The sequence below is a fragment of the Mastigoproctus giganteus genome, chromosome 5 (genome assembly GCF_048544385.1).
Source record: "Mastigoproctus giganteus isolate SK-2022 chromosome 5, ASM4854438v1, whole genome shotgun sequence".
NCBI classification, from domain to species: Eukaryota; Metazoa; Arthropoda; class Arachnida; order Uropygi; family Thelyphonidae; genus Mastigoproctus; species Mastigoproctus giganteus.
This window is the reverse complement of record NC_143579.1, coordinates 195,911,366-195,922,566: the sequence shown is the minus strand read 5'-3', so window position 1 is coordinate 195,922,566 and position 11,201 is coordinate 195,911,366. Positions and strand designations below refer to the sequence as shown.

Below are 11,201 nucleotides of genomic sequence, written 5' to 3'. Positions count from 1 at the left end.
ATATTTGTAATGTGCTTGTGCCAAGAGAGATTAGAAGTCAGGGTAATCCCCAAAAGAGATATATCATTTTGCTTAGAAATCGGAGTGTCACTAAAGATAAGCATAGGAGCAGAAGAATCCTTTTTGCGAGATATAAGACAAGACTGAGTTTTAGAAGGGTTGAAATCAACTAAGTTGTCTTTGCCCCACTGGAGAATTACCTGAAGATCGGTGTTTAAGGAATTTTAGGAAATAAGATTTTCGAGAAATTGAAGCTGATTGAGCAGGACAAGTTCTCTCAAAATGGAAGTGGAATGCAATGTGCTATCATCGGCAAAACTATGGATAGGATTTCCAGTCAATGGAAGGTCATTAATATACAAGAGGAAAAGAGTGGGGGAAAGAACTGAACCTTGGGAGACACCGGAATTAGTGAAGTTAGAAGACAGAGAGCCATCACCCTCAGTGAGCGATCGGAGAGAAAACTGGATAACCAATTACTAAAAACAGTTGGCAAACCATAAGATGGAAGCTTGTTTAGAAGACCTTTATGCCAAACACGATCGAAAGCCTTTGAGATGTCAAGAGCAACTACTTGTTTCACAGAACCTTTCCATTGAATTAGTCCATAAATGGGTAACATAAGCCAGAATATCACCAGTGGATCGATACTGACGGAATCCATACTGGTGATCATTGATCAGATGGAACGTTTCTAGGCAGTTTAAGAGTTGGCGGTTAATTGATTTCTTCATTACTTTAGAAAGAGTAGAAGTAATTGCAATGGGACGATAATTGGATGGGAGGGATTTGTCACCCTTTTTAGGAACTGGCTGGATATGAGCAATTTTCCAAGCAGAAGGAAAAACACCTTTGGAATAAGAAAGTGAAAAAAGGCGGCAAAGAATAGGCATAAGTTCAGGAGCACAGGTTTTGAGAACAAGTGGAGAAATATCATTGGGACCTGGAGCTTTCTTAGCATCAAGATTCGTCAAAATCCTTCCGACATCCTTTTGACAGAAGACCACAGGAGGCATTGAATGGAGCGTGTTGGAAATGGTTGGATGTGTTTTACCAAGATCATTAATACATGAGTTGGAAGAAAAATGGGATGCTAGCAGGTCAGCTTTATTCTTGGCTGAAGTGACAACAGAACCATCTGGATTGGACAGAGGTGGGAGCAGAGATGGGCAAAAGTTGCAGCTAATAGCTTTGGCAAGAGACCAGAATGCTCGGCTACCATTAGGGCAAGAAGCAAGTTTTCTACTCTTAGCCTATTCTTTGGACTGATTAAAAACTGCTTTACAATTGTTGCGAGCTTTGGTGTAGGCAGAAAATGAAACTGGAGAATTAGAAGCAAGCCAATTACGATATGCAACATTCTTCTCTTGAACAGCCTTAGCACATTTATAAGAAAACCAAGGTTTAGATAAAGGACGAGATTTTAAAGTGGAGTGTGGGATAAAGGATTCTATTCCTGCAAGAATAATTTCACTGACAAGATCTGAGCAAACGTTGACATTAGAAGTTTTGAAACAGTAATCTGACCAAGGAAAAGAAGTCTCACAGGTCATCTCATTTTGCATTCTTGTAATGCCAAACAACATGAGGTTGGGAATAGCCATGAGATAAAGGTTCCATTGGAGAAGAGACAATCACCAAGTTGTGATCTGAAGTGCCTAAAGGACTTCACTTTGACCGAGTACTTAGAAGGGTTGTATGTGAGAAAAAGATCAAGTGTATTGGCTGTATCATTAGGATTGTCCGGTATTCTTGTAGGTAAATGAACAATCAGTGCAAGATCATTAGTAATTGCAAAAGCCTGAGCATCTCGACCAGCTGGGTCGATGTGACTAGAAAACGGAAGCCAGCTGGAGTTGTGAACATTAAAATCACCAAGGAAAATTATCTCACTGGTAGGAAAGTTGGACTGGAGGAAAGTCAAGTTGCAAAGAGAGGAAGTCAAAGAGCTCCAAGTGATTAGTGGAGTTGGGAGAATGGTAGAGACAACAGATGAATTTGACACAATGAGGTAGAGAGATTTTAAGCCAGAGAAGATCAAAGAGAGGAGATTCCAAATTACCAAGTCTCTGACAGGGAATATCAGAACGGACATATGCACAAGTACCACCTTTGAGGCGAAAGGAATCATACAGCGAATAATTTGGACATCTGAGATGAGTAGTTGAATCAACCAATAACTGAGATTCTGTCAGAAAAAGTACATGGGGTTTGGCAGACTGCAAGTGGAATGGGCATCGTTGAGATTAGAATTGAGACCATGTATATTTGTGAAAGGAATTAGGAAGTGCTTGGGAGGTTTAGATCTTTTCGCAGATAAGCTTACTCTATTAGTTTGACAATTCATGGTGTATTCAATAGTAAGAAAAGTGTGTGGGACATGCTGTATGAAGTAATGAAATTTTTGGATATGGCGTACATATGGTAAGAATATACCCAGATCCTTGACATAACGTGGCCTCAACAATGCTCCCCGCATACACACTACTCAGACTCCCTCCAGTCACTATATGGCAGAGTAGAGGTAGCAGATTATACACTTGCTGATCCGGAAGCCTCCTAGAGAGTTACCAATAGGTTCGGTCCGGTGTACTAACTAGCAGCGGACCTGCGAACACCATTTTAGAGCTGTACCCTCGAAATGTAAGGAATATTGAATCTCGCCATGATGTTCATCATAACCTGAAAAGTCATCAATCATACTGCATGATGGAAGAGATAGGGAAGGGTCGACCGGAACTTAGCTCTAGAGACTAAACATGGGTTCCACCACTTCAAGCCTGCAATAAGCAAAATGGTGGAATTTCACCGGCTAATGAGAGACATCTACCACCTAGTACTGCCTGGTAACATAGAGGGGCGGCGTTCCTCCATGTGGTGTGGGCACCACACCTCGACCCCTGCTTACATTGGTTCAACACCTGGGTGTTCACCCACCATGTACTTGTGCATGCAGGTTATACCCAGGATTACTAACAGTCCCAGCATCATGAAGGTGCAAGCAGAGGATCTAGCTGCCACAGACCGTCCGGATTTCGCTGAAATTGGGTCCACTTGTCTTGAGTGTCACCCGAATATCAGTTCCATTAGCATTTTAGACTCCCAGGTAGGAAGTACAGCTTGTCTGGCATATCTGAGAGGATGTCTGTGACAACCTCAATTACCAAACTTGGTGCTGTCCACATTATAAAAATTCTCAGATATTTAAAGTATTTGATATAGCAAATATTCTGGTCTTTGATATTCAGTAGATTGAGGATTGCTTTATCCTACATTTAGCAGACAACAGGTAACACTGCTGGAAGTCTACTCTGTTATTTACTTAAAATAAGGGACACCACTGTTAAAGTCTATTGTGAGACTTACTGATGTCTTGTCTGGTGGTCTCATTAATGTCTCTCTAAATGATTTATAAATGAAGAAGTTAATACTTCAATTTTTAATACAGCAAAAGATACAATAGTTAAAGAAATATTTTGCAACCAGAGTTCTGTCTTTTTGTTCTGTTTATATGGTGGTCAACAGACTTTTGATTGCTGTAAGTAAATGCCAAGATATAGTACCCTGCAAATTTTAAAGGTTCAGTTTGATTTCAAATTGGGGTTGATTTGATCTATAAATTTGTACTGGTTGAATCTAGCACATCTCTGTTTCAATGTTTTTTTTTTTTTTTATTTTTTTAAATATGACTGGTGTAGGTGGTAGATGACTTTCATCAACCGGTGAAATACCACTACTTTGCTTATCGGAGGCTTGAAGTGGTGAAACCCATGTTTAGTCTCTAGAGCAAAGTTTCCGGCATCCCCCCCCCATACTTCTCCTTCAACCCATGCTTTTTTAACCCAAGCACGGTACTATGGGTTCTGGTACCTCTCGTGTTTGGGGTTCACATAAAAAAAAAAAAAAAAACCTGTCTATAGGCTCCAAATGCTTGAAAGTTATAATTGTAAACATACTGCAACTGGTTTAATCCCACTGTGCATTCAGTCACAGTTTCCATATAACACAACATAAAATTTTGGTATAGTTTGTCAAATAGATTGTGCACAGCAGTATTTTTTAATATAGAAGCTATCAATCAACATCAATATAGGAGGCATAGATAAAGTTAAATTAATTTGATCTGCTATATTTCAGATAGGCAGCAAGTTTGCATGTAGTGTTATCACACTGTCTTCAGAACTGATGGATTGTAATATTGGTGCACGTCCACATAACAGAAGTATCACCTAGAAATAAAACAGTGGTGGACCTGGGCTAGGAAATGTTCAGGGCTGTTAACATTCATATTGTATACCAGTTAAGAGCCTGAGTTAATACCCTAATCAGCCCTGTGTCTCACCACTAATTTTTCAACATCACAACCAATGTTGCCACCAGGTGCAAGATAAGAATAAATTAATATTGTTTTTCTCAGAACGAAAATTAACATCTTATTTTATCCATATACTTTTTATTACACAATATATACAATATTACATTTCACAAAATTCTTTGTCACTTTCAAATAGAAACAATATACAAAAAACAAATAAAAAAAAAAAAAAAGAAGAAGAAGAAACACACATGTTATGTGCATGTCCTCATAGAGGTTTTCATAATGTGTAATAAATTTTACATGAGTGAAATTATTATTGCTACATGAAAATATGATATTTCTTGTGAATTATATTACAAAGGCATCACAAATATATTAATATATTACAGTTTACATTCATAAAGAAATTATTTACTAATTTTTTCATTACTTACTAATTCATTTATACAAAAGATTAATAGAGAAACTATCAGTTTTAAATTGCAGTTGCTAAACCATTGAAAAATTTAAAAATATGTCCATTTCAACAAGAGTAATGTACAGTTCTATGGTTTTATTTATTTGAACTGCATAATTCACTATTTACAAGGCTTAATTAATGCTTTTTTTTTTTTTTTTTATCCATGTATGATATCAAATTATTTAGTAGGTAAAATATCAAACTAATCTTGAGTGGTATGAAATTTAACTGAATTTGTTAAACTAAATTTTTGTCTAAAAATAATTTTAAAGAAATAAGATACAACAAACTTGATAAGCTGGTACAGACTATATGATCATGAAGTGAGTTTGTTTTAAAAAATAACTGGTGTATTCAGTTACTAAAGAATATTGTTTCTGTGTAAGTAAACTCACTTCAGGCTTCCAACTTCCTTGTCACACTGATATGCACAACAACATTTTTATTTAGTAATAGTTCATAGTTGTAATTATATTCTAAAATTATAAAGCTTCACAATAAAAAAATAATCAGGTATAGGCAAAAGCTTGGAAATCCAACTGCTGTTTCAGAGTTCCTGTTAATATAAATTCAGCATTGTGGACTCCTAAAAAAATTCAAAACTCTTAATTAAAGTAGTCAGCATTTATGATCATAATCACTAACTTATAAATATGAATGCTTGTAACAACTTAAAAAGAGTACCATTTTTTAAATCTACAGGGTGTCTAATAAGTGACTATTTTTAAATTGATTTCAATGAAACCAACCTTAAATGATTCAGTTTATTTAAGTTGAGAAAGTTAATGTTACTGCTTTTAGGCGAATCATGCTTCCAGAGGGCCAAAATTTCAGCCCACTACAAGGTTTGGGGATCTGTCATAAGGGTACAAAGGTGGTGAAGGACAATGTGGAATCCACACAACACTAGAAGAGAGAGAGAAAAAAAAAAAAAAAACCACCAGAAGTTAATGGCAACAGACTTATATCACCAACTTGAAGAGAACAGGAATGACATCAACCTCACTGACTCCAGAAGGGACAGATATTCTCAAGGAGCCCATATCAGTGTGTGAAGGAGCTCATGAAAGTGGACTCTCCCATTATTCAACTGCAACAGAAGCCACATTACAATCAGCAACTGTTTCCTGACAACTGTGACAAAAGGATGGAATTTGCAGAAATTATGTTGGGGTGGAATGAAGACTGGCCAGAGCTGTTGAGGCTGTGTTTCATGTTGACGGTTTTGTTAATTGACACAACTACCATTATTGGGTAGCAGAAACTCTAGACATGTGATAAAAAAAAAAAAAAAAAAAAAATCAAGGTAATCCGAAGATAACAGTCTGATGTGGTATCACATCACCCACAGCTGCTGGACTTTACATGGCCTGCCTACAGCCCAGATCTAACCTGATTTTTTTTTTTTTTTTTTTTTTGTATAGCGGTGGGCCAAGGAAGAGGTAAACTGGAAAACACCATGCAACCTGGATGAACTAGAAGTAAAAATCGCCACAGATGCTCACAGATATTCCAATTAACTTTCTACAATTGGCAGTAGCAAACATACCAGTTCATTTAAGGGAATGTGTTGAAATTGGGATTGACTTATCAAATACCCTGTAGATCTAAATGGTAAAGAAAATTTTCTAAAACTGTTAAGAGAACAATTTACTGTTTTCTTTCTTTTCTTTTTTTTTTTTTTTTTTTTTTCTGTTTTGGTTTTTTATTGGCATAATGAGTATACAATGAAAACTAATTAAAATGTAAATACAATTTAGCCTTAATTTTTAAAATCTGATGAGGATTCCACTTTTATGAAGATATTTTTAAGCACTCAATTTCACAATTAGTGAATGAATTAAATCAGTTTCAATGAGTCCCATTTGACCAAATCATTGAAGTAATGAGCATAAAACCATTTCACAAACTTTTTAAAAATTAAAACATATTTCTTATGCCATTTTAAACAGTTTATTATTGAATTCCTTTTAAAAAATGGCATTAAAAAACCCAGTCATGTCATATTTTTAGTATTCCATGATGCCTTTTCACTACACAACAACTGCATGCATTTACAGGAGAGAGTAACTGTTAATAATGTCATTACTCAGTTGAATCTCAAAATGGCACCTTTTAGTTAAACATTTGTACTGTAATAGTTTCTTGTAATTGTTTCAATAAATTTAATCAACAATTGCATGCAGCGCAACAGTGTCTTTTTTTTTTTTCTTTCTTATTACAGTCGAATCTTGTTAACACAAAGTTCAAGGAACCTAAATTTTCACGTTTTGTAATAATGAAGTTTGTAGTAACAAGGTCCCCCAAAAGTGTCAAAATTTTAACTTCTTTTTTTTTGCACATACTATATACACTGAGTGATCACTGAATTATGACCACCTACCTAATACTTCGTAGGTCCTCCTTTTGCCCTCAGTACAGCAGCTATCCGACATGGCATTGATTCAACAAGATGTCAGAAGCTTTCGGGAGGTATGGCCAACCAAGCTGTGTATAATGTGGTCAGCAATGCAGGTATGGAAGTGATTGGTGTACCTCCATACGCCTGATATGCCTTTCCGTAGTGTCCCACAAGTGCTCTATGGGATTGATATCGGTGGAGTTTGGAGGCCAATCAATATGCTGGAAGTCAGAACTGTGTTCCTCAAACCATTCTTGCACAACAAGTGCCCGATGGCTCAGCGCATGTCAACTTGGAAGACGCCATTGCCATTCGGGAAAAAGTGTAACATAGCGGGGTATACACAGTCAGCAAGCAGTTGACGATAGTAGAGACCACTGATACGTTGTCCCACATGCACCAGGAGGTCCAAGTTACTGCCAGTGAAACATGTCACACACCATACAACTGCCTCCACCAGCCTGCACTTTTGACACCATGAATGATGGATCAAGAGCCTCATATGTTGTTGACACCAAATCCGTACATGACCATCCACGGCGTGGAGTAAATAACGTGACTCATCCAACCAGTAAATCTTCTTCCAGTCTTCTAATGTCCAACTAGCATGCTCTTTGCACCAGGCAAGTCTTTTAGACCGATGAACCTTGGTTAGGAGAGGATGCCGTAGGGACTGTCTGCTGGTATAGTCTATACGTGCGACGCATGGTCGTGCCAGATATTGTTCCAGGTTGGCCCACGTTGTATTGGGTAGTCAACTCGTCAATGGTGCTGCACCTGTACGAGTCGTCGGACCCGGCGCTCACATCTAACACCAACCTTTTGCTGACCTTTGCAGTTTAGCCATCAGGTCATTGACCATTTTTACGCCAGTCCCAGTACACTTGAACTACAGTAGCTCTCGAACACCCCACCAGTTCAGCCATTTGGGAAATCGAGGCACCACCTTGTCGAGCACCCACAATCTGTCCTTTATCAAAGTCCAATAAATCATTCCTTTTACCCATCATGCTCGGAATTTTACTACCTACTGAACCACTGACACCTTATCTATGCTATGTAGGTTGACTAACTCCAAACTCTGGTTCCTCAAGTGGTCAACAGGTCATATTCAGTTTACATAGGGATGGTCATAATTCAGTGATCACTCAGTGTATATCTAAGAATAATAATAAACAAAAAAATGTAATTAATTTAAATTAATATAATAAAATTATAAAATATAATAAAAACAAAATCCTTGTCTAACAATACAGTAATAGGAATAACACACTCTTTAAAGATTTTATTTTATTTATAAGATAAACTAAGAGAAAAGCAATTAACAGAAATTAAAATATTGTACAGTATATATTTTAGTATCACAGTAAAAAGATTTAATCTTAATATAAAAGGAGACATACAATCCATTAACTTTTTGATAAATTAATCTAATTTAAAGAAAGAATCCAATGTTCTTTGCCAGTTTTTGTCGTATATGCATTTTTAACTACAGCACAGACATTATCAAATGCAATAGTTGTTTCTTTATCAATGGTACTGTTTGTTTGTTTGTTATTTGGTTTTTAGGAGCATTAGCAACTAAGGCCATATTGCTCCAGGAATATGCGGTGGTCATTCCCTTTCCATGACCTTTCCACATCCTCCGTATTTGGTGGTGACAGGCTCGAACCCCAGTCTAATCAAGAAGCGTGTGCTATGTACTGCTGCTCCTTCCCACCTGGCTACGGAGGCGCATCAATGGTACTGCAGGCCAACACATTCTCTATTATGCTCAATGCATTTTGGGATCTTTTTTAGATGGCAGTATGTGTGCACTTCTTCACTTTTGCTGGTAACAAAAACACCATTGTTTTGCTTGGTGCTTAGCAGCTCTTCTGGTATTGCATATCTGTGGTAGAAACTGCATCATATACCTTCACAAACTCGTCAAATCCACCAACAAAATCCATATGCTCCTTCATTCCTCAATTTTGCTATCACATTTGTCTGCTGGACCATGTTTTTCGATGATATTACCTCCAAAGCCACTCTTTCTGAAGCAGTTGATTATTACTGCTTGATGGAATACTGTCCCAAGCAATAACAAGATTACGGAATGCATCCACGATATTCCAATTTAGCTGCAAATTGTTCCCTCCCTTCTATGTTGAGGATCAAGTACCTAATCAGGCACACTCTATATGCTCTCTTGTGGCTAAACATAATGCCTTGATCATAATGCAAATAATGAAGTGGATACATAAAACTTGTAGTAACAGGAAGTTAAAAACAACAGCTGTATATTTGTTAACTTAAGTGTCTTGGCAATTAAGTTAAACGATCCAGAATCATCAAAATGTTCCTTTTTTCTGAAGCCATTCTTCAGTCCACTTTTGATAACCAAGACTTTGATAACCACAGTATACTGATGTGGGATTTACTTAAAGATATAATTACCATCAGGGGTAAAGGAAAGGGTTTTTGCTTCCGCAAAGGTGACTACAGTGGTCTCAAATGATGATGATGTTACCAACAGCAAATTCTAAGTGGGAAGCATTCAAGGAATTAATCATGGAAGCTACTAAAAATTTTATACCTATTAAGAAAATTGTTTAAGGTTTAGGCCTAAACTGTTGTCAAATGAACTAATGAGACTCGTGGCAAAGAAGAAAAATGCACGGGATGCATATAAATCACCTGGCGACACAGAAGCCTATGACAGATAAAAGCTAGTCGGTAATCAAGTCACAAAAGAGGTTAGTCAGGCGAAGGCAGATTACGAGAAATCTTTGGCAACGGATGCTAAGAAAAACAGCAAGGATTTCTTTACTTATATAAACTCTAAAAGGAAGGGAATGAATCTGATTGGTCCACTTATTGATGGTTCAACTATTGATAATCCTCCTCAGATAGCAAACAAACTGACTGAGTATTTTACATCTACATTCACACATGAGGAGTTATTAAAGTTTGAAAATGCCAGAAGGTTATCAAATTGTTGCAGGGTGCTTAATGATTTTGTAATAACTGAGAACAAAGTGGAGGAGAAATTGTTGAAGTTAAACTAAGAAAGGCACCTGGGGTGGATGGGATCTATCCAGTTATATTAAAGGATTCAGGGGAGGTTCCCATGGATTGGAGATGTGCAAATGTATCCCCAATTCATAAAGGGGGATCGAAGGGTGACACGAGTAATTACAGACCAATCAGTTTTACTTCTGTTCTGGGTAAAATAATGGAGTCACTGGTTAAAGATGCATTGCAAGATCATCTAGACAAGACTGCAGCAATAATTCAGACACAGCATGGGGTTGTTAAGGGAAAGTCTTGTCTGACAAATTTGATTGGGTATTACGATGTGGTTACAAAGGAATTGGATGCAGGGAATAACTTTGATATTATATATTTGGATTTTAGAAAGGCTTTTGATACTGTTGTACATAGAAAACTGCTGCACAAATTGGAGCAGTGTGGCATTGGTGGCAAATTATTGCTATGGATAAAGGGATGGTTGAGTGGCAGAAGACAGAGGGTGGTAATCAATGGGTGCTGCTCTTCTTGGACTAATGTTATTAGTGGAGTCCCACAGGGTTCGGTGTTAGGTCCACTGTTGTTTTGTATATTTATCAATGATATTGATGAAGGTATATCAGGCTTAATGTCGAAGTTTGCAGATGATACAAAGGTTGGCAGGGTTGTTAATGACAGTAATGGCAGTGTGCTACTGCAACAGGATCTAGAAAATTTGGGCAGATGGGCTGAGAAGTGGCAACTGAAGTTTAACATTGACAAATGCAAAGTACTGCATATGGGTAGAAGTAACCCCAGAGAAACATACCAACTGTGTGGTACTACACTTAAGGTGGTATAAAATGAAAAAGACCTGTGACAGTTGTGCAGTCAAATATGAAGTTTTCTGAGCAATGCAGACATGCTGCTAGGGCAGGTCATGGGGTTTTGTCAATGATATACAGGTATTTTGCTACCAGGGAAAAGGAGGTGATTGTCCCTCTGTACAAAGGGTACTAGGAAAGTTTTGC

The 11,201-nt window shown here is 37.3% G+C and overlaps 1 protein-coding gene across 2 annotated transcripts in view; it reads right to left on the bottom strand.

Annotated features, from left to right (window-relative positions):
* Nucleotides 1-5,120: 5,120 nt before the first annotated feature.
* Nucleotides 5,121-11,201, bottom strand: part of LOC150085967 (uncharacterized) — a 229,765-nt gene continuing 223,684 nt past the window's right edge. For both annotated transcript variants that reach the window (XM_090374316.1, XM_090374317.1), the window contains exon 22: nt 5,121-5,364. In XM_090374316.1, coding sequence (XP_090230442.1) covers nt 5,288-5,364 — 77 coding nt within the window. In that variant the 3' untranslated portion in view covers nt 5,121-5,287. The remainder of the gene's footprint in view (nt 5,365-11,201) is intronic.